The sequence below is a fragment of the Scleropages formosus genome, chromosome 16 (assembly GCF_900964775.1).
Source record: "Scleropages formosus chromosome 16, fSclFor1.1, whole genome shotgun sequence".
Lineage (NCBI taxonomy): Eukaryota > Metazoa > Chordata > Actinopteri > Osteoglossiformes > Osteoglossidae > Scleropages > Scleropages formosus.
In genome coordinates, this window is record NC_041821.1 from 17,733,188 (window position 1) to 17,757,341 (window position 24,154).

At 39.0% G+C, this 24,154-nt stretch overlaps 1 protein-coding gene across 1 annotated transcript in view; it reads left to right on the forward strand.

Annotated features, from left to right (window-relative positions):
• Positions 1–24,154, forward strand: part of LOC108933792 (uncharacterized) — a 47,572-nt gene that overhangs the window by 5,979 nt on the left and 17,439 nt on the right. Inside the window, exons 7-18 of the mRNA XM_018751121.2 lie at positions 4,341–4,502; positions 8,183–8,329; positions 9,375–9,545; positions 10,896–10,979; positions 11,459–11,562; positions 11,831–11,945; positions 12,964–13,041; positions 14,889–15,004; positions 17,813–17,975; positions 20,968–21,098; positions 21,187–21,280; positions 23,587–23,736. Coding sequence (XP_018606637.2) covers positions 4,341–4,502; positions 8,183–8,329; positions 9,375–9,545; positions 10,896–10,979; positions 11,459–11,562; positions 11,831–11,945; positions 12,964–13,041; positions 14,889–15,004; positions 17,813–17,975; positions 20,968–21,098; positions 21,187–21,280; positions 23,587–23,736 — 1,515 coding nt within the window. The remainder of the gene's footprint in view (positions 1–4,340; positions 4,503–8,182; positions 8,330–9,374; positions 9,546–10,895; positions 10,980–11,458; positions 11,563–11,830; positions 11,946–12,963; positions 13,042–14,888; positions 15,005–17,812; positions 17,976–20,967; positions 21,099–21,186; positions 21,281–23,586; positions 23,737–24,154) is intronic.

Consider the following 24,154-nt stretch of genomic DNA (forward strand, 5'->3'; position numbering starts at 1 on the left):
GGTGTGGTAGGTGGTTGCCCACAAATACAGGATTTAAACAGTACAGTAAATGTAAATGCTAAATTGGTTAATTAATTTGTAGAGGACTAAGTAATAAGCTGAAGGAAATAACCTTGTCACTTAATCCCATGCAATATAGAAATGCAAATTGTTTAGAGAGCTCCAGACAGGTCAGTTTCCTCTCAAACTCCCATCATGGATTTTGGAGCTTTGGAAACATTGCTTGTGTGTCCAGATAAGCCCAAACATCTGTGAATTTCATAATAGATCTTTTCAAATTCTTATTCTGCCTCCTTTTCAGTGTACTCTTGTGTATCCCAGTAAAAAAGAATATTGAAGACCCTTCTCCCACTTTCCTCTTGGGTTAGGCACAGTCTACATCCTGCCATGAGTCTTACATAAACCTGTGTGCATTCAGTGCAAGGCAGCTGCAGATATGATAATGGTCTCTTGGAATTTAGGAAGTGATGTCATGTCTTTAGCTGCCGAGCCTAAAGGACCGATTATTTTATGTCTTGAACAGAGTCGCACAGAGGAAAAACAGTGCTGTAGCTTTTAAAGCAGTTCAAGGTGGAATGATTTTTCCCTTTGATTGATGGTGAACACTAGTTTTATTACAGAAAATGAGCATTTATTTTCACACACACACTTTCAGAACCGCTTGCCCCAAACGGGGTCGCGGGGAACCGGAGCCTACCCGGTAACACAGGGCGTAAGGCCGGAGGGGGAGGGGACACACCCAGGACGGGACACCAGTCCGTCGCAAGGCACCCCAAGCGGGACTCGAACCCCAGACCCACCGGAAAGCAGGACTGTGGTCCAACCCACCGCACCCCCATTTATTTTCACATTCCTATTAATTTTTAGCAATACCTTGTGACCAAGCTCTCAACTGTTTATGATGTACAGACACTGGAAACCATTTCCTCCTCCCTGGTCTAAACTAAACGAAACAATGTCTGACGAAGGTGTAACATGAGAGAGTAGAGCAGGAATAAATGACATTATGCTCGTGACCTGAACCCTGCAGGTTTGAGTTCCAGGAGGTTCTGCTACTTCCTGGAGCAGGATTTTTACCTTAATTGCTGTAGTAAAATATATAACTGTTTGAAATGGTCTGTTCTTTTTGACTTGGGGATGTGGTGGTGTGGCAGGTTTGGCTGGGTCCCGCTCTCTGGGGGATCTGGGCTTCGAGTCCAGCTTGGGGTACCTTGTGATGGACTAGTGTCCCGTCCTGGGTGTGTCCCCTCCCCCTCCAGCCTTATGCCCTGTGTTGCCAGGCTAGGCTCTGGTTTGCTGCGACCCTGCTTGGGTCAAGCGGTTTCAGTCTGTGTGTGTAAGTTCTGTAATATTAACAGAAGGTTCTCGAAAGGCCACCCCGTGCACGAAAAACACAGTACATCAAATATGAGGTAATTTAGTATGAAAGTTCAGTGTTACCAATCTGTGTTTAGGATGAATACTGTTAGATGGCAGTAGTGTTTGGGCACTAAGACCCTTAATGCGACTTAACACTTTGAATTCTGTAATTAACAGCTTATTTGTTCAGATTAATTTAGCTTTCCTATGAGGTGATTATGGCAGATCTTAAACCAATTTTGCAGTTGTAATAATTATCATATATTTTACTAAGGAGAAAAGTACATCTTCCTTCCCGTTGTGTGTGTCTGTGTGTGTGCGTTTGTCAATGTCTATGGGCATTTCTCATTGTGAAGCTATATTTTTTCTTTTCAATCAGTGAGAACAATACTGTTTTGAAAGTCTTAAAACCTTCATTCCATATCACCTCCAGCACTATACGAAAAAATATAACAAATTAGGAAAACGTTTTAGCAGTTAACTATAAGGAATAAAGAAAAGCACAGCGCCCATATTTTGCATTATTTTAGGAGTATTCCTGTTGAGGGAGCAGATTTGTTACTGAGACAGTTCTAAGATAAATACAATCCCTGCATATTTTCAGAAGATTAAACACTACAAAATATAACACAAAGGCAACTTGTAGGTGTTATATGCACATTATATTCTAAAGAGAAATACGAATACTCTTTTTAAATAAATAATAAGCAGCCAAGGTATAGTGTGTATAAGAATGGATCTCAGCAGATGGGAGATTAGTGTTTGCATGAAGATTTCCTTCCAAGAATATTATGTGTATTTGCAGAAAAAAGTGGAAAAGTGCTTAACTTGAGGAGGCTTAACTGGAAAATGTTCCTATTTCGCCCTTAGGGACTTAAATCTCCACATTTGCACCACACACTTCATTTCATTCTATGTTAAGCAGTGTGTTGTTTGGAATCTGTGAGAAGGGCTGCCCATGGGCTCACTGTTCATTCCAACTTGCCATTTGCAACACTTTTCATGAAAGCAGATATAATTACACCTCACAGGTGTAATCCTGGTATTTCTCAAAATTTTAAATCACTCCTTGGCTGTACAGGCACCTATCAGCAGCAAATAGAAGCCATCAAGGCGCATAGTAGCATGTAAAGAGAAAAACCAAACAAAAATACACATGTCTTAGGGCCTTAAATTGCCACAAACATTACAGTTTCACTAACTCTATTTGTTGGGTAAAAATGAATGAGAACAGATCATTTAGTCTGTCAGTATTAAAACCATTCATCAGGTTTATTTGGTGGGGTTATTTAACAGTATTTTATATACTAACTTACCATATACAGTAAACACACAGTTAACATTTACTGTAACAAAAGTTCATATGTCCTTAAATTGATAGGGCCTACCATGATTTCAGATTCCTGGAAAGGAGCATAGCCACAGGTTCTATTGCAAGGACTAAAACCAGGGACCTTCAGACTGCAGTGCAGCATGAACCACTGTGCTACACTGTGTACCATGGCCTCGGGTTCCTGGTTTCTACCACAGCTTCAGATTCCTCTATAGTTCCATCATGGCTCCAGGTTCTTGATTTCTGTCTTTGCCTCAAGTTCCCTAGGTCTGTCATGGCCTTTGGTTCCTAGCTTCTTTCACACTCAGCTTCTTTGCTTTTTCCATGACCGCAGGTTTCTAGAATCTATGACAGCCTGAGGTTACAGTGTTCTGTCCCCAAGCCCTTATATGCTGTCATGCGAATGATACACCATCAGTTTCTATCAAACAAGTATTTGCTGCTTGTTGTGCTTAGATTTTATTCTTTGAAATAAAGATCTCTACTTAGATTTAAAGATCTAAAACAGATCTAAAATTTCTGCTTAGATTTATTATTATGTTATGAATTTTTGCCTGAAGGGCCAGGGACTCCACTTTGATAACCTCTGCAACCATTGGATCCTAAATCTGTGAAAATGCTGAGGAACGCACTCCGTCCACATATTGTGCATATCCAGGGCCCCTCCACACAGAGCAGGGCTCTGTCATGGTGTTCTGGCTCCCTTCATGATGAGGGCCTGCCCAGGGTGACATCACCTCCTTCTCTGGGCTAGTGCTACGCAAGCACCAAAACCACAGTCTTCTTCCAGTTGGTTCCTTATCCATTTAATTTACCAAAAGGTCTTAGTCAGCAACAACTTCATCAGAAAACGAGTTTATGGCTTGGGTTTCTTCATATTTGGTACTCCCATATGTGTGTGACCTTCAGCTCTCTAGCGCTATTTTTTTTATTTTCCTTTGCTGTTTTTGCATCATTCCTCTCATAATAACTGTGTAATTTGGGGCACCCACAAAAGGTGGATATTTCTCTGTAGTTAAGCATTAACAGTTAATCTGCCACAGAAAATTATTTTATCTGAATAAATGTGTTTTTGTGAGTGTAAATCATAATGCTGCTATATAATGTGATATGTGCTGTTATTTGTTCCATTTTCAAAACTGAATACAATGTATTTATGCCAAATAATGTTTTCAAACTTTATTAGACTGGAACATTTTTTTTTCCATTATCAATTAGTGGCTTTCGTAAAGTTGTTGCCTTGAACTTATTGAAAACTTTGCCTTAACTGTCTAGTGATGAACATTACCCATGCCAGTAGCATCAAAAATGTACAAAAAACATAAGACTAGGAAATACTGATGGAAATATTACTAATTAACAAAAATAACTGAAATATGCCGAGATAGTGATTTCTTTGCATTATTTAAAGTCTTTTAAAAACAGCAAGTCTTGCATGTTGCAGTTAGGAACCATCCATCCATTCATCCATCCCATGCATCCATCCATCATCCATCCATTGTCAACAACCGCTTGTCCCAAGCGGGGTTGCGGCGAACCGGAGCCTGACCCAGCGACACAGGGCACAAGGCCGAAGGAGGAGGGGACACACCCTCGACGGGACGCCACAGCAAACCTATTCATTCATCCTTTGTTGCTTCCTGGACAGATAATTCTGCTGAGAGCGGTTTCGCCAAAAAGAGAGCTGGTGGATAGGATTTGCCCATCCTTCGCTAACAGAGAAACGCCGTCCTCTCCAGAAGAGATCCCGGCACATAATGACCACACCATGACTCAGCCCAACAGCTCCTTCATTAGAGAAGTCCTACAGGTAAGAACATACAACAGTGCTCGGATTGTCTCACACTGCCTGATGTTTCTATTAGAATACTAACTTCTTTGTGGCACAATGTAATTTAACAAATTTTAAGAGTTTTGTTTTAAATCTTATTTGGTTTAAATTTTTTTTATGATGCTCATATTCTACAGAGGGTGTTCACAATAATATATTATTTGTAAAATCGCCTGTATGGCGGTATACACGTAATTGCAGTTAAATATAGCACCGCTGTTTGGTGTAAAAGTTCATGTCATCAGCTTGCTAATTGTACCAGTATATACTAGTTACATATGCTGGAAGTGTTCATTGCTGTTTGTCATTGTGATAATTAAAACGCTTTAATGTAATCCAACATGACTTAGTGGAGCTTTCATTAGAATATTTGTGAAAATGGAGGGCTCCAATATTTTTAAAACGGAGCTATAAACCAGAAATTGTAATAAAAGATATTATTTATTTATTTTTTTGTCACTGCCAGAAACTCTGTGGTTCCAGCAGATTTCCCTGGCAGTTAGAATTAATTATTAGCAGTTGGGAAAGCATGGGGGAGAGACAGGGCCGAGCAACAGTGTTTTCAGTAAAGGTGACCAGACTGCAGGACCCCGGGCGATGAGGCCTCACCCAGCATTCATGCCCTGAGGTGTCTGACATCAGGAGTGGTGCAGAGCCGGTTTGGCAGGGACGGTAACAAGTGTGGAAGCTCGATGAGGAATAACACCAAAAAACAGGAGGGGAAACAGGCCTCTGTGTTCTGACCCCCAGCTCCAGGGGGCGGGCTGGTGATTTTTTATTATGTGCTTAGCATGCTAACAGGACAGCAGTGTGGGTGGGAAAAGGAACGAGCTACAAGAGGAGCAATTATTGCAGGGTGAGATCACTACTTTGGCTTGTCGTTTCACTCCTTTGGCTCATGTAGATGGCAGTACTGCACAAAGCCCCATCACCATGGAGCTGACTACAACGACTCTTTTCTCTGTTTTCAACCTGGGGAATGTCTGTTTTGCCTTACGCTACATCTATTTTGTTTATGTAGTTGCATAAAATCAAAGCAGATGATCGTGTTAAAAATAGCAGTACAAAGCCACTGTCCCATTCTAATCTATTAGTGAATAACTGAACAACCATTTCATTTTAGTGAATTTCTTGGAAGCAAGTTTGTTTATTTGTTTATTTATTTTTTTATTTTTTTGGCGAAGAATGGCAACATTGAAAGTATTTTTCCAGTTTTTTCAGAGGGGCAGAAATCCTACACTTCCAGTAGTAGGAAGTAGTTTTAGTTTTCTAATAAAGTAGAAGATTTTTCTTCTAGTTATGCAGAGGTTTTTTCTTTATTTTATATGTGTTCTTTTTGAAAGAATCTTTCCACAGTTAAAATGAACATTAACATGACATGAGTAGCAGCATATGGATTTGGCAGGTAATAGGGATTGCAGCAGAACAACAACGGGAGAGCTGGAAAGTACACTAACCATTCACCCGAACACACTGTCCCAGTCTAATACTTCCCACTCCTGAAATACAGTAACCAGCTCCAATCCAAAGCAGAGCCAGTGACTGAAATTTATTTTGTGGTGAATCGTATAATATATGCCGCAGTCATTAGGTCTCCGAGTAGTCGTCATGAGACTTTCACAAGATATAACCTATACTGAAGAAATTTAGATTCTGTTACAAGATACAGAGCCCAAGTTTAGTGGCTCGTTGAGTACACTTTTTCTTAAGATTTCCACTTCCCAAACAGTTCATGGATGTTCAGCTCTTCTTTCATCTGTTACCTCCCATGTGGAATGTTTTGTCTTATACTGAGACCAGTTTTTGACGCTGAGGAACAGATGAAAAACTATGCATATGTACGTTTATGTGTATGGGTTTGTGTCCGCATATGTGCTCTTTGATCTCTAAAAAATGTGCAATATTATGGAAGGATTGAGGAATTCTAATTGGTTGCACTTTTTTGGGAGAGTAATCTTGTTTTGTAAATGATCTCACTTTGAGTCCCTTCCTTTAAGACTTCCACAATAAGGAGCTCTTCTAGTTTTGGGGAGATGAACAAGACTGTTTTCCATGTGTTTTTTGCACATGTGAGTGTTGAGGTGAAGTAGTTTCTCAGACTGCCGTCCTTATGATTCCTTTAGTATGGGAAGGAATTTCTTTGCACATCTGCATCTGTATCTCTCTGTGTAATGCACTTTTTTTGTTGTTTTAAGCAATGTGTAAAAGAAAAATGATGAATAAATAAATAACTGTTGATGGCTATTTTTAAAAATTATTCCTTCCTTCAAGGAAAACTGTTTTTTTGGGAACAGAGCAAAAGTGTGAATAGTGTCAGCAAAAATATATCGGCAACACTTTGGTATGTGATGTAATCGAAAAAGGTTGCTAAGGATTCTTACACGTATATTTTTCATGTCAGCTGTTCCCTGTTGCATATTTTTTAGGAATACCATACCAGAGGTAATCATAAACCTGTAACACTTTGTGTACTGGTTTATAAGTATAGTTTAGTCTCAGCAAAGGGTATATAACATTTATATATGTATTTTTTCCCTGTAAACAATCCGATGCTTTTCGGCATGGTTTTGAAGGTTTATTTATTGGGAATAATGGACCTCCAACATTCCCACCCTGGAAAATCTACTTTCTTTTGTTTGCACCGTTGTGCTGAAACCAGGCATGAGTCACAAATGTGCATGAACCTCTTCAAAAACCACTGGTGTTAACCATTTTTCAAGAGCAGGCCAGCACACCTAAGCGGAAACACTACGGAATTGTTTAAATAGAACTGAAATATGGAGGACTGCATCATGCTGATTAAGGTCATAGTCAGTTTCCATTCAAGGCCCAGAAGGTGCTCAGTTTTTCTACGCATGAGGAAAACAGTTACCTCACTTTTTATAGTAAAACTCCTGTTTTTATTCTGACCAGGTATTATTGACAACCAGTGAATAGATTAAGAAAAAATGCTTAATGTAATCCAGCACTGTAATACCTAACATAGTCACATAAAGTGAAATGGATTTTATTTTGTTTTTACCAAATGAAAATACCTTTTCCTTGGATGTGTCAACCTGGTCAGAATTCCCGAAGGGAAACCACAGCTAAAAGTGAGAAGCAGAGGAAAGCCATCTTACACAACTGTCTTGGTGCACTTGCCAAGAGCAGACTGGGTGTATCCAGTTGAACATAACATGATACTGGAAAATAAAAAACAGGCACCAAATGACGTATTGTTCGGTAAGTGAAAAAATAACATGCACGTTGAATTTTAAGATCAGGTTTTCAGCTATAAAGAGTTACAAAAAAAAACCGTCCTTTACACATTTCTCAACATTTAGTCTGCAGTTCTACAGTCTCGTTAACTCAGAATGTATTCTGCAAATAAAATATGTCGTAAAATTAAATGGTTAAATACTGCTTATAATCTGTTTATGATCTGTGGCAGCTTATGACAAGTGAATTCATCAATGGGCAAAGAAATTAAAATTATGTATGTAAATTTGTCAAGGTCTGATCATCATAGTTGTGCTAGGTTCAATGAAGTTCTCCAACAGCAATATATTAATACATTTACAAGAGTGATTATATCAACTGAAAATATCAGTCAGGAGTTACTGTCTGGTCAGTGACATTTTTGAAAGATAACAAATGAAAAGAGCATGTTGGGTTTGCAGGCAGAGGAGTGGATCAGAGGGAAACTCAGAGATTTGACAAATGCCGGCAGTGTCCAAAAGGGCCCACAGCAGAACTGGGAGGAAGCATCACAGACAGTGCAAAGAGATCTGAAGGACTTTGAGAATACACTCATACAGCTGAACCAGGTGAGGTTTTTATTTCACAAAAAGCATAAAACAAAACCAAAAATGGGGAGAAACATAAATTTTGTTTTTTTCTACAAACTAATCTTGAATCAACCACATCATTAGTATACATAGATCATTTTACTTAAGTGTTTTTCAAAATTCAAATATTATTTTAGAGTAACAATGTGTATATTTGTAGGGAAACATCTTCATTTGATGAAATAACTTTTAGCAACACTAATTATAATTGAATGAGAAAGCATCTATTGATATTTACATATTTCTATATGTTTACTTTTCTTTACCATATAAATAGATACTTTTCCCACAGGTATGCAAAAGTTTAGAAATAATGATTATTCTGTTTGTTTCAGAGTAAGGTACAAGGTAATAAAAATGAAATATTTATTAATTTAGAGGAAGTATGAGAGCTCAGCAGTGGCTGTTAGGAAATGTTTAGTGTGTTTTGGTTTCATCTTAGACTGGAGTTTTGTGAGACATTAAATACTTTATGACATAGGTTGTTCCTGAGTGTAAGGAGTGTCCAACATTTCTCTCTCAAAATTTCCATGAATGATTGAATGAATGAAAATTATTTATACCTCACATACACATGTTCAATGTACACTTGTAATCCAAAAGTATGTCCATATTAATTCTCTGTCCTCCTGTAATTGGTGCAATACATTTTTCAGGATATTTGTCAAAAAAAAAGCAGAGCCCTTTTATATGCTGCACAAAAATGATTATATGATTCACAATACGCTAAGCTGCATCAACTGTTGCCTAAATTTTACCATAGACTGAACAGCTGACAAGCACCTTGACCCTGTTTTTTGTGTTCTACGCACAAAAAAATGCTTTATTCTTTCTGCTTGGAAAAGTACATCAAGTTCCACATTCAGTTCAGACCATAAGTGACACCACTGTTAACAAGTTAAGCAGAAACTATACTTCTTCCTCACCAAGGTAATCACCAATTACCCTAAATGCAGCAGAATTTCTCATCTTTACTCTTTGACATTAAAGCAACTTTCACTTGAGGTGTCTGCTCTTTTGAAAGATGGGGGAGAAGCTCATATGTGAACAGAATCCCAGCGCAGACGTAGTGAGGGATCAGCTGAGTCAGCTCAAAGACCAGTGGCACACCTTGAAGAAGATGGCCTCCAGTCAATCCACTGCAGCGCACTTTGGCAGGAAAGTGGACAAGCTGGACACCTGGACAAAGGAGAAGGTGACCAAAATAATGTGCTAGGCAAGAGTATTACAGGTTCTTCAGATGTGGTCTTCTACCCTTAACCAAGGTCCTCAGTGATGGCCAGCCCTGGTTTTCAAGGTCTTCCGTCTATGTGTATGATGTTCATGCCCTAAGGTATTAATGTTCATGATCATGCTTGGATCAGTCCTTTACGGAGCCACTCCTGCAGTATAACGTAAATGTTTATGTGTATCTCAGAAAACAAAAACTACCAGGAAGGTGTTTAGGAATCGACGATATTCTGGTACAGCTTTTATGAGCTACTTGTGTGATGAACGTCGGTGCAGATGGTGAAGGAAACACTAACTGTACTTAAGAGTCACACATCTGCAGCTATGTCTCTTTCTCCTAATGTAATACACACATTGTATTTTCTGAGATGTACAACGCTTTGGAGAAAAGCGTCTGCTAAGTGAGTAAATGTAAATGTAAATTTTGGGCTTTGCTTCACCTCGGCCCTTTATTTGTTGGAACAGTTATTTGGGGAGCAAGTCACTTCCCTGATGAACAGGATCTGGTCAGCTCACACAATGGAGCAGATAGTTCTCTTGTGTCTTAGAAAAACTCCATTGAAACTCAAACTGCAGTCCTTCTGGCTATTTTATGTCTGCCATTGTTCCACATTAATTTCTGTGTCTGCAACCTCAACTGACTGCTTAGACTTTACAATGTTCTCTGAGCATCCAGTTGCCTACACATGTCAAAACGTTCTTTCCAAAATGCCTATTTTCTTAATGTGATAAGATTTTTTTCAGCGTCTTCATATAGTTTTTCAGGTTTTGTGCTTTTTTACAGAATAACCTAACCACAAACACTGACACAACTCATAGTTTTTCCCATTTATAAAGCTGGAGTTTTTTTAGGCACAGACCTTTTCCAGAAAAGCATTTCACTTTACATTAGCAAATACATCCTGTGTCATTGTTCCATAACTTAACATCAAAAGCAACTTAAAATTAAAGAGCACCAAATAACATAGAGCTATAGCCTTTGGACTCCAAAGTCTCAGGTTCAAATGTGACCTCCTGCTGTAGTACCCTTGATGAAGGTAATTATCCCAAATTGCTCCTGTAAATATTACCCTGCTGTGTAAATAGGAAAGTAATTGTAAGAAGCTTAACCGTGTGAGGTGTTTTGAAGCAAAGCATCAGATAAATGTCAAACTGTGGCAATTCTTTGCCCTGTTGATCTTTGCAATCTTGCTTTTCTTTGCATGCATGATAAAGAGATTTATATTTATATTTGTAACAGCACTGCTAGAAATGCATGGCCACATTTTGTGCTATTAAGGGCCTATAAAAACATAAAATTTATTTTTGTCCGTAGGAGGAGGAGCAGTCACTTGTTGCGTTTTGTGGGGAGAACGTTGACAACGTCCAAGTGACAAGAAGGACCCTGGATTTGAAGCAAGTAAGAGTTTCACTATCCTAAAAATTCCTGCTTGCTTGAACACTTTCCCCTTATGTCACATGTGAGTCTAGCTTTGAACCAGTCAGTCAACATGTGTCCCTCTCTCAGATGTGTTTAATACCCAAGGTTTTGAACATGGAAACAGGAAATGTTTGGTAGTGTTTAAGGATATATACAATAAAATCTCTAAGCAGATGAATTCAACTGATAGGTTTACCATATGTGTAACAGAGTCTGTTGTTTTATGACGTTGCTTTGTGAGCACAAAAGTTTACAGCCACTTTAAGTCTTAAAATAATATAAGCTCAGAAGACTCTGCGCTGTTTTATAATGGAGACTCTTTTTATAAAGCAGGAAATTTTTAAAGATCTTTTTTAGGCCAAACATGTCACAAACGTACCATATGCAAATATATAGAATGTAGCTGGATTGAAAATTCACCTGAATTGCATGAAGTCAACTGTTTCCTCTACAATCAGGTCAAGCGGCAGTATATAGTTCTTCATGAAGACTTTAACCACCCGACTTGGAAGCTAGAAAAGCCATGGAGAAGTGAGAACGAGAAGAATTGCGTCAAGAGAACGTAAGCATCTGACGGTAGCCTATTGCTTACAAGAGTTCGGATCAAAATTTGATCAGTTCAGGTCCACGGAGCGAAATACCCATGTTCACCAATAGTGAGAAGTTATCAGGTGTGTAAATGTAGCTATTTTTCTATAGCATCCTGTCATCACCTTGCAGCAAAATCAAAAGGCAGTTGATTAGTAGCAGTAGAGCAAGTAATTCCACACAGTGAACTCAGAACGATATTGGTGACAGCAACTATGTTCCCTGCGGCATCTTTGCTGCAGGTGGCTTGAGGTTCAGTCACGTCTGAAGGACTGCCATGAAAATCTTCAGCTCGCTCTAGAGGTGTCCTCCTTTTACCAGCTGGCTGACAGAATTCTCAGTGCTATTACCAATAAGGTAAATACAATTTTTTTTTCTTCTCTCTCCAGAATTTGCCGGCTGCACTATTATAAAATGCTCTTGCAGTTTGAGGCCTCGTGATCGCTATAGAGAATTATTGCACATCAAATGCACCAATGTTGTTCGGTTCAATTTCGGTCTAGACAGCAAGTGAGCCCAAATTTCCTTTTCTTTGAAATTTTCTCATCTTCCTGAGGGGTCAACAAACTGCAGTTAAACTAAATTATCAGTCGTAGTAGAGTTAAATGTCAAAACAACTACCTACCCTGAAGACAAACTGCTCACTGGACTAGGTTGTGTAGGCACACCTTAAAATGAACCCTTGACCTTCATGAGATGAAATCGAGGAGCATAATGTGGGTGGAGTATGTGCATTAATGAGTGTGTTTAATTAATCAGCAATTAATGTTAATAACTTTAATTCATAATTATAGAGAATTCTGTACTTTTGAATTTGAATTTTTGAGAAAACAATCGTGAAACATTTTTCTGGGAGGTACCTCACACCTCCCTAGTATCTTCTTTGCACCTCCCCTATTCAGTCGAACAAGACAGGTTGAGAACCCATGCTATAGTGGGTGACATGAATCCCAAGTATACCCCCTCACACATCTTTTACATCTTTTTTCAATTGATGCATTTTTTTTTTTATGTATTACTGTTAATTACATAACATAATGCATTATTTTAGTATTATATAGTATGTTACTATAGTATATTATATGTTTTTAATTACCTTTTTACTTTTTCTTCTGTTTTTTAATACTCTTGTAATTGCATTTTTCGTAGACGTGCTGTTATAATTATTACAGTTATTATTATAATTATCTGTACTGTTAAAATTTTGTGTCAGCACAAGTTTAGTTTACAGTAGCATATCCCATAAGGTTGATGTACAGCTCTGGTTATCTATTGTTTTCCCAAATCTCTGCATTACCTGAAACCCCATTGTACATATATTTGTTGATCCACCCGTTCTAGCCTCCTCTGTTTTATTGTGTGTCTTGTCTTTCAGAGAAAAAGCATTTCTCTAACAAATGGCCAGGAGAGTGACCGAGATAGAGAATTTATAGAAATAACCAGACAAGTTATGGTGAGTAACATGTTTATCTGTACAGTAAGGATAATTCAGAGGAGACATCATCAGTATCTCAATCTCTGTCTGTCATCACACTATCTGTATAAATATTAGCATGACTTCTTGGCACACTGAAAAATGATGTGTTGCAAACCAGAGGAGACATGACAGTCATTATACACATACAGTTTGCTCCCAACTGTGAGTCACATGGATGTGACTAAGTTTGTTAGATATGCAGAGAGGGTCTAGAGGTCCAGTTTGTGATGTAAAGTGACTTTGAACATGGTATGATTGTTGGTATCAGAAGTGGTGGTTCCATCATCAGACACATCAGAAACATTACTGCTATTTTCATTCACTGAAGTGCCTAGAGTTTAAAGAGAATGGTCAGATAAAAACACTCACTCAGCTTCTATTGGCAAAACACTTTCTTCATGACTGAGGTCAGAGGAGAATGGCCACACATCCCGCTAACAGGAAGATCACAAGTCCAAAATGAACAGCTCAGTGAAACAGTGGTGTAGAGAAAGGCATCTCCGAACACACAGTTCACTGGACCTTGAAGCAGATGGGCTGGAACAACAGGACACCACACTGCATTCCTCTTCTGCTAGTTAAAAACCAGATGAGGCAACAGTGGGCAAGTGTTCATAGGAAAAAGGACATTTAAAGAGTAGAATTTCACCTGGTCTTATAAATTTTCATTTCTTTTTTAATTAGATGATGGTATGGTCAGAATTTGGTATCAACAGCAGGATCCATAGACCCATCCTGCCAGACATCAATGGTACAAACTGGTGGAGATGATGTAACGGTGCTCGGAATGTTATTTTTGCACACATGGTTTCTTAATACCAACTGACAACCAGTTGAATGCCACCAAATATCAAGACACTGACACTGACCAGGTCCCTTCATGGCTAGTGTAGCCTTTCTGGAGTAGGGTAATGTGCCATGTCACAAAGCACACATCATCTCAGGATGGTTCCACAAACAAGATGCCATTACTTTACTCCAATGGCCTGCACTGTTCTCACCTGTGAAACCAATAGAGCGTTTTTACGACAAGGTGTAATACAATGTTAACAGAATGAATGTATCGCAGAAACTGTGTGAGGCTGTCAATGCAACCTAAACCAAGAACACTCTGGAATATGTCCATCACCTTGTTGCTAAATTCAAGCTGTTTTGGAGGAAAATAGGGCCCCACCCATCACTAGCTTGGTATACCTAATAAAGTGGCCAGTGAATGCAATTGTATTGTAAATAGGGGGACCACCTGTAGTTTATGTGACTTATGCAAGCCTTGCATTTTAGAATAGATTTTTATGGTTTTAATCTGATATTCATTTGGTGTTTTTATTTTCTTTAAAAATATAAAAATTTACGTGTTCTGTTTTTCCAAGTTCATAAACAGCGCCAGGTCATAACATATTAATTGATTCAATATGTCAAAGGAAAGCAGAATGATGTAAGCACACAAAAATGATATTGTTTTTGGAATATTTCCAGCCCTCATTTTTTACCTGCTTATACTTGTTTAGTATTAATGCATTTGTGTTTATGAACAGTTAACTGCAGACAAATGGTTAGTCATCCAGTCTAAGCCAGTTTGTATTGATTATATAAATATAACTGGAAAAATATAACTGCAAACAAGAGAGAAAGAGGACCAGAATGTTAACATTTCTTTTACAGTGCAAGTCTTTCTCATAAATACTACATTATTTTTCTTTTGTCATTATAGCTAGAACACCAAGGGTCTTGTGGAGCGTGTCACGTTACAAGCCTACTAACCTCCCCCAAACACACTATGTATTTTTTTTAATGTACATTCCCTGTCCTTTCCTTTCTATAAGATGCTGGACACAATTGTTTCTCAGCTCTCAAGTTTCCATCCAACCCTTGCCGTCAGACTGACTCATAAACTGGATGAGGTAAAGGGAGGCTGGGCATTCCTACAGGCAGCTCACAGGTAAAAACAAGAGTTTAACCTAGGGCCATCCTTACTGGGATACCTGGGATTTTCACAAAGCTTCAATTGGTTTCCCTAGTGTTTTACAGCTCAGTCGGGTGTGAAATAGGAGGCTCTAGCCATATAATTATACAGCAGGTCCTCATTTTATGAACAAAGTTGGGACTGGAAGTCTGTTCAGAACTCAGTTTATTTGTAAAATCAGTAGTAAATCCAGTTTATAAATTCAGTCACTTTTACCACGATGTCAGAAATTGTAAAAGCTAATTTATACACATCCCTTGAGGTATTCATGGGTTAGATAAAAACCTCAGATACAGTTGTAAGAGTGAATGAGAACATGGAGTTTGCATCTTCTCCCCGTGTCTGCGTGGGTTTCTTTCGGGTGCTCTGGTTTTCTCCCACAGTCCAAAGACATGCTGTTCAGGTTCCCCATAGTGTGTAGTGACAGAGAGAGTGTGTGTTTCACAGATGAATGGATGAGTGACTCAGTGTAAGTAGTGTATCTAGCAGTGTAAGTCACCTTGGTGAATAAGGTGTGTGGGCTCATAACACTACATAGAGTTCATTGGTATCGCTTTAGAGAAAAGTGTCTGCTAAATAAATAAATCGAAAATAAATCTAAAAAATGTTTGTATGCTTCAAAAATTACTTTTAAACAAAAATAATCTTTATAACATCACATTCAACAGTGATCTTTGAGTGATACTCTCATAGCCAAGTGCAGTGCTTGTCAGCATCTGACCACTTCCAGTTTGTATTATTAACTGTTGAATCACTAAAAGTTAAATAGTAGAGACAAGCTTTCATTTATTAACTGGATAGGTTCTGTCAAACGCTCGCTTAAAGTTGTCTTGAATTTAAAATATGCTCTAAGGCATTTCTTTGTTAGCTTGAGGATAGCTGGTTGCGTAGTGGTTCGAGTTGCTGCTTTTGGACCCAAAGGTTACAAGTTCGATCCCCACCTCTAGCTTTGCTGCCCTTGAGCAAGGTACTTACCGTAAGTTGGTCTAGTAAAATTACTCAACTGTATAAATGGGTAAATAATTACAAGTTGCTTTGGAGAAAAGCATCAGCTGAATGAATAAATGTAATGTCAAGCTACCTGGAATTTTAAACCAAATTAAAATGACATAAAAATACACAGAGGCTCTGAGAAGATGAACAAGAACAGTGCAATAAGCCCTTGGGTCGCTGTCGCCCAGAACCAAGCCCAGATGCACTACCTCCATGCACTTGTTTTACAGTTTCAGTTTGAGGAGGGAGAGAGGAAGTGACATTTAAATTTAAGTATAGACTTTCTTCAGAACCATCAGATGAACTGGTGATGTTTATGGCAATATAGAAATGTTTCAAAATAATATGTATTTCCGTTATTTAATGGGGACTTTACTGATAAAAACAGACTATACTTTTGTGATGGAATGATATAATTCACTATACTATATTGAGACTTACAGGGCAAATAGTCAAGAAACCTTAAAGTAAATAATACACTGCTGCAGTGCGAGAGATTGAGTTTAAACTGTCACTGTTTGTGAGTTTTATACAGAGACACTGATGCTGATTGATATTTTTTAGGATTTTCTCACGTCTTTGCTAGGCAGTTTGACACATTGCAGAGCTGTGGTGCATTTGTAGTGAGAGCTCTTTGGAATGATTCCTGAGACTGAAAGGAACAAGCTGTTCTAAGGATGTTAGAAAAATATAAAAGCTAGATATAGTCAAGACTTTCTCGAGCAAAATATATCTGTATCAAAGCGTCCAAGGCTTTCAGAGATAAATAATGGGTATTAGTGATGCTTTGGAACATATTTACCTCATTTGCAATGGCATGCGTTCTTTTTTTCTCCTGTGCAAATATATGGTGTCAATGAAGCCAAAACTAAGTGGTGAGCAAACTGCCCTTTTTATTCCTTTCCCCTCATCAGTTGTTTCTGTGAAGACTGCAGAATGTTGCTTAAGTCATAAATATTGGCCAGATGCATTTAGCTGTAGTGATTTGTTGGACCGTTTATTGCTGCTCCAAGGTTATGAACTCAATACATCATCTAAACTTTCCATAAGAGACACAAATAATCATCTCTCTAATAGGCTGTATAGGTAATGTGATCATCCATTTGAAGTATGAGCTAAGTCCTGCATTTTAAATTGTCTGGTTTGTTTACATTTGTTCACTGAGCTGGCACTTTTCTCCAAAGCAACTAGCAATGTTAAGCTCCCTACAGCTATTTACACAGCTGGGTAATTTTTACTGAAGCAGTTTCAGGTAAGTACCTTGAACAAGGGTACTACAGCAGTAGGTGAGATTCAGACCAGCAATCTTCAGATCAAAGGCAGCAAATCTAAGCACGACACTGTCAGTTGACCCTATCATCTAAACATGTTCCGTGTCTGTCAGTGCTTTTCATGTTTATTTGCATTTCTTGCTGTAGCATCTACATTTTCCCAGACTATGTCCTGTTTAGATGTTATGGGAATGCTAAGATCCAAGTTTAAGCTTCAAATTACCGTGGAATATTTTCATATGGAACTGAATTAATTGTTTTTCACTGTATTATTTTGAATGTTTTTTTTCGGTGCTCACTTTCAAATTCCTAAAAAATGTGTTGTGCTTTGAAATTGTAATATGTTATAAACACCCATCAGAATCTTGTTGATGCTACATTATACTGTATATAATTAGATTTTGTTATTTTCCATGCTCTACGAGACAAAGCAGTTTAAACCAGTAGTACTCCATCAGTGCTTTACTTGTTGTGGAACGCTTATACATCACAGGCATTTTATCCATGTTCTTTTCCGTAGCAGGAAAGAGAAGTTTGATCATCCTTCTGATGACCATGTCACAAAAGAAGACACTGAGGTACAGAGCATTTCCAGAGAGCTGCAAGGTTGCACAGAAAATGAGGCACTGAGGATCATGGGAAAGGAGGACAAGGAAGAACAGAATCGGCTCAAAGGATGTGTGGTGAGAAGCTTGTCATTAGGCACTTCCACCAATATGCACTGGTTCTTCAACTTTCAAATACAAGTGAGACATAAGTCTCTTCTTTGCATTAGGATACAGTCAATAAACGTTAATAATACAAATTTCCGCCAAGATACTCCGTAAACATCTCATTTATAGCTGAAACAAAAACATCTCATATGACGTTGACTTACAGCTACTGTACATTCAAATTAATTTAAAATAATTAAAAATAAAAAACACATTGTTTCCTAAAATCATGATCAAGTTGTTTTGAAGGCAAATGGGCAGCAACCAGAGGAGAGCGAGGAGCTGATGATTGTGGAAATAAGAGGGATAAATTGCTCAGATAAGTCCTGTAGGAGAGGTGAAAGTATGGGACCGAGGAAGCAGGTGATGGCTCTGTGTGACAGCAGGAGGTTGGAATAAATTCAGTACAGGGGCATTTTTTCCCTTTGCGGCATCATTCCACTTCTATAAATGTTCTTCACACAATCCTAACAAAGACACAACAGGCAGTACAATCATCTTCCATGCTATGAGAGTCTCTTAATTCAAATGAATGTCTGGGATCCTTCTTAATCTTTGGTCAGCAGACTCTATAAAGCTCTGTCAAATAGAAGAAAATAATCCCAAGTGTTCCACTGATATGTAATTAAGTTAATCATCTAGGCAAATTCAGATGAATTTTTAAATGTCTCTTTTGTGTTGTGGAAGGACTATGCAGAGTGTCCAAGCTGATTTTTAAGAGGGTAAATCTAACAAGGGTCCCCGACTTTGCCTGCCTCTGTTTTAGAATGTTTTCTCACATATTTTACAACTTTTGTACGCCATACCACATCTAACAGCAATGCCAACTAGACCAAGCAGTAACTGAGTGTTTTTTTAATTTGGTTGTTGGGATGGTCACTCAGAAGGGCAGAGAAATTGATTGGCTTGTTCATGAGGACTTGCAGACTGACAAGTGAGTGCAACAGTTATGTTTCTTCTGATTTACTGGAGATGCTTTGATTGTGCAGAAGTTGTGTAGAGAAAACACTGCTGCTATGTGCCAGTAATTCAGGTGACCTCAACCGTTAGGATTATAACTTTATGGTCCTGCACTAAGAATTTAATATCACACTAGGGAAAAACCTCATGGTACCAGCTACTCTGCCATTTGATAGGTGGTTCCACAGTGCTTTATTTACCTATGAGGCTTTGACCACATCTCCTTGCGTTGAAAAGTCTAAGGTACCAGCATGCCTACGGATACATGGAAGGACAGGTGAGGTTTCAATGGTATGTTAACAATCCCAGTAGTAGGTGTCTCTTCCAGCCCTGCCCGGTGCCCATATGGTGTGGGCCCCGATGGTGTGGGCCAGCGTCCGAGAATGGCAGCCTGCCATGATAAGTGAAGGGCTAGGTCTGACGTGGAGTCGTGGTTTGGCCAAATGGCATCCAGATGTGTGAGCTGTACACCAGATGGACATGGTGATGCTGGGCTGCCATTTCTCCACACCATGATGTGAACAGTGGACCAGGGCCAGAAGCAAAGGAAGAATATGTTAACTCCCAGAGACACAATCTATTTTTGAACCTAGTGAGGCAATTCAACATCTTTCAATAATGTGGCAAGAAAGATATTTAAAAAAAAAAAAAAAAAAAAGGAAAGCAAATCCTTGCAAATTTACCATTCATTATGATTTTAATATTGCTCCAGCTTCATTCATCTTCGGGAAAAAGACCAGCTCAATGTCTGATGAGTGCTCTGGTTCGGTGTGTGACTCCTGAGAGCTGACCGTGCACAGCCACAGCTCTGGGTAACAAAGTTAGCTTGAGTAATCGCTGTATTGTTTCATGTCGCAACATCAAGGTTCCTAAGCAGATATTTTGGAATTTTTCTTTTTGGTGATTCTTTAATTGTTGTTGCTTCAGCAATGATAAGTATAGTATATATAGACACAGGGGTTAACAAAGGCAGAGGTGATCTCACCCAAACATTTGCATACCATTGTATTTTATGGTTTGTCACTGGCAACAACATTGAAATGAAACATGTGCTGAAGCATGTAGTTCCATCCTCAGAGCTTGAGGAGCCCTTTACTTATTTCTTGTTGGAACTCAGTGATGGTTCTGTGCTGGGAAGATTGTTGTTAGCTAGTATATGCAATGCAGTGGGATCTGAACAATGTGGAGCACTGGACCCGAACACAGAGGCTCAAATAGTAGGGCAGCCAATCAACCAGTGAAGGACTCAAGAAAAGCCCAAAAGTGTGGACTTACTTTGATTTTGACTTTGATGTTGACTTTGCTCCATTTGACAAGTTTTTGATTTTCTTTTCTCTGAACTGACTTTGTATTGGTGTGAATAATGGGTAAGGCAAAAGAACCACAAACCCTCCCAGTATCATTCCCTTCCCGGTCACTTTCAGAATCTGGCATGCCCAATGTGCCGTACAGGGCAAATCCTGGAATAACTTTCATAATGCTTTGCCTTGCCTCTTTACTGAAACAAAAACTTGTTTTAAGCATAGTTTTTTGTTTTCTTTAACAGTTTGTGTAACAGATTTGCCCCAGTCTTGTTCTACATCTATGTCACGGAGTAAACCAAGTCCACTGTAAAAGGGTGAACGCTCCCATGCTAGCCAGGGGCTCAGCATAACTACGCCCATTTGTGACATGCAGTGCAGTGGTATTTTGTGGGGTAGAAATTACACTGTAAATTTGTGCTCTATAATCCTTCATAGTAAACTTTTAATGACTGAAAACTGATGCTGTGACAAAAGCAAAATGAGGTATTATCATTTACTACCTGTGGGGAAAGAATATTCTTCTGCCTACCCCAAATCTAAGAAAACACTTCTGTGCTAGGCACCTTATATTTTGCCAAGACTTATTGTTTAATGTGTTTGGCTAGCTCTCCTTCTGCCACCCTGCTGTCAAGTGGCAGCTTTGTAGCTCTGTATTATGTGAACTACCCTTCATAAAAGGGTTTTCTATTTTTGGATAGGGTGCAAGAGAACCTGGGATCATTTGGAAGTCAATGAATACCCAAGATGAGGACAAATTTTCAGTAAACTGTGCCCCAACCATGGAAAATGGCTGTGATGTCATGGGGAGAGGCCAGACGGAGAGGCAAAGGTAAAGGCTCTGCTTGGCAATTTTTCCAAATTTGGGAAGTTACAATCTGTGTATTATGCAATAATGACATGTCTGTGCTTTACTGAAGGGAAATAGAGATGAGTGACAGCCAAAGCTACCCACCTGGATGGGACCCTCACCTCCACACACAAGAAGAGCAGTTCACTGCATCTGCAGATGAGGTGCGTGTCTTTGGTTGCTTACCAGTGATAAACTGCAGAGCAGTTATTTTGAGGTCTTTCCTCTTCCACTAGTTCTATTTTTTTAATTCTATAGTCCAGGTATGCTACTCTCACACCCCACCTCACAGTAAGCATAAAGCAGAAAAAACTACATACACTGAGGGCAAAGAACTAATTAAACTAGTGTGTGGAGAAAAAGCACGTGTCAGCATGGCTCAAGGCATACATCTGACCTTGACCGGGCGCAATCAACGTGTGGGACATATGTGAAAGCTGAAAAAAATAAGTATTCATTTTGTTATACTGGTATATTTAACTGATAAGCAATTAATGCTAATTTTAGCTCATGATATTAATTATAAGGGATTGTAAACTTCAGAATTTCATTTATTAGAAAGGAATTGCAATAATTTTCTTGGAGGCATCTCACACCTCCCCTGTGTCCTCTTTGCACCTCCCCTGGGGAGGCATCTCACAGGTTAAGAACCCCTGATAATGTTTATATAGGCAGAGGGGCCGAAAAATACAGAGGGTATGACCTCTGTTTTTTCTATGTAGACTTCAGTACTGTTTCATTTTTGGAAGCAAAATTAATTATCCCAGGGCTGAAACATTTCCAGCAAACTGAGCAATAGTTAGGCTGGCAGCCACTGAATGTCTCTGGGATGATGTAATGTCACTGAGGACCTGAGGACTATGGGAGGCCTTGCTACTAATCAGAGGGAGGTTTGTGTTTAGTGTAGCTGTTGTCTGACTTCCAGGAATTGTTCTGTCTCCAGTTCATGCACCAATAGCATAGTGGAGCGTAGAGATCATGATGAAGGCTTAGACAGTCCGGTGAAATGCTTACCCCTGTTCATGAGCCACCGAGTCTGACAACAGGTCACATCCTTTTTATCGTTCTCCTGACTTCCAAAGATACTGTCTTGGCTGAAGGACAAGGTTGCTATGCTGACCCACGTCTGCTCCCCAGGACATTAGTATAGCTCTTAGTAGGTAGAGAGTTATGAAACTACTCTCTCCTGTCCAACTATTGTACACTTAAACTGGTTAAGAAAATTTGAATGTGTTCACTGTGATAATCAGTTGAGAGAATTAGTGAAAAAAGTTAAAGGTGTGACACTCCAAGTCATGTTTCTAGTTTTTGCTAATTTGCTAGTACAGTGTTACCAATACCAAGTTTGGATTTTGGGCATCTCCCAACAGCTGAGTGGAGTGAGACCCGAGCTACCACGCAGTCTTATTCACTCTTACAATTCAGTTTATGCTGCAATAAGTTCCGTCGTGCGATGGACTGGAGTCCCGTCCAGAGTGTGCCCCACCCACCCCTTCAGCCTTGCGCCCAATATCTCCAGGATAGGCTCCGACTCGCTGTGAACCTGCTTTTGGTTGGTTGGTTGCATTAAGTTCCCAACCTTCATTACCTCTTGTTTACTAATTTCACCTTTTTTAATCCCAGTAAAAATGGCCCTTAATCAATTATCATGGCACCCGTTTGGACTGTCAAGTGTGGACTTGTTCAGTGAGCGTGAATTCATTTACATTGTTTACATTGAAGGGGGTGCGGTGGCGCAGTGGGTTGGACCACAGTCCTGCTTTCCGGTGGGTCTGGGGTTCGAGTCCCGCTTGGGGTGCCTTGCGACGGACTGGCGTCCCGTCCTGGGTGTGTCCCCTCCCCCTCTGGCCTTACGCCCTGTGTTACCGGGTTGGCTCCGGTTCCCCGTGACCCCGTATGGGACAAGCGGTTCTGAAAATGTGTGTGTGTGTGTGTGTGTGTTTACATTGATTTCTTCAGCCTTTTTCGTTCTGCTTTTTTTGCATCAAAGGTTAAAGTAATAGATAAACATTCAGAATCGTATATACGTTTTCTTTTTTGTTTTTGACAGCTTGTAAATTATTTAGTATGTACAGTACAGTTTTAGTACAGTAGAGCTGAAAGAGCACAGGTAGACAGCCATACAGTTTTACAGTGTGAAAGGAATGAAAGGAATGAAAGGAAATGTAAAGCTGTGTTATGATATCTCTTTTTAATTAACAAAGTAACCATATCCATTCTAACAGGATTTGGTTATATTTTTGCAGAAATTGCTGTTTATTTACCATACCATTTTTTCTAATTGAAACTAATGGCAACTACACCTTCAAGTGTTGACAGTTCACCTTACAAAAAATATTTTGTAAGGACAGGGAAGAATATAATTCAAGTTTAAATTAGTATGAATTAACATTTACCTGCCAAATCAGGCACCAGATGTTGTTTACCTGCACAGTTCATACGAAGAGAAAACACCATCAATTTCTTGCAGAAAGTCCAGAGTCTGATGCGATCCCATTGCTCAGAGAACACCAAGATAGAAGAGTTTCTCCTTCAGTTAGAGCTGCTGTGGGAAGAGCTGAAGAAAAGACACAAGAAGAACATGGAAGTACTTCAAGATCTGGAAGCGCTCAACCTGAAGGTATATCTCTGTCCTTCATGGCGGTGCCAAAGCATTGGTCTCCCTAAAACCCATATCCAAAACCTGATATTAGGGTTAGAGGTGCTAAGTATTTTACGAATTTCTAGTGTAGAAGTAAAAGAATTGCATTTGTTGAACTGTATTAGTCATGTCTTCCCTTAGAAAACTGTCTTTCAGAATGTGTAAATGAAAACACTGTATCCAAAAAGATCCATTAGCAATAAAACAGATGGAGTCTGTCATTGAAATAATTCTTGCCTCTGTTTCCTTGTTTGTTTATATTCAAGTTAAGGTATTTGCTCAAAATTTGTATTTTCCTGTGTCTGAAATATTTTTGGAACATAAAAATAAATATCTGCCTCTGATTTGTGCATTTAGCATATCGTACAAGTGTAGTGCAATTTTTGTGAAAAGCCAC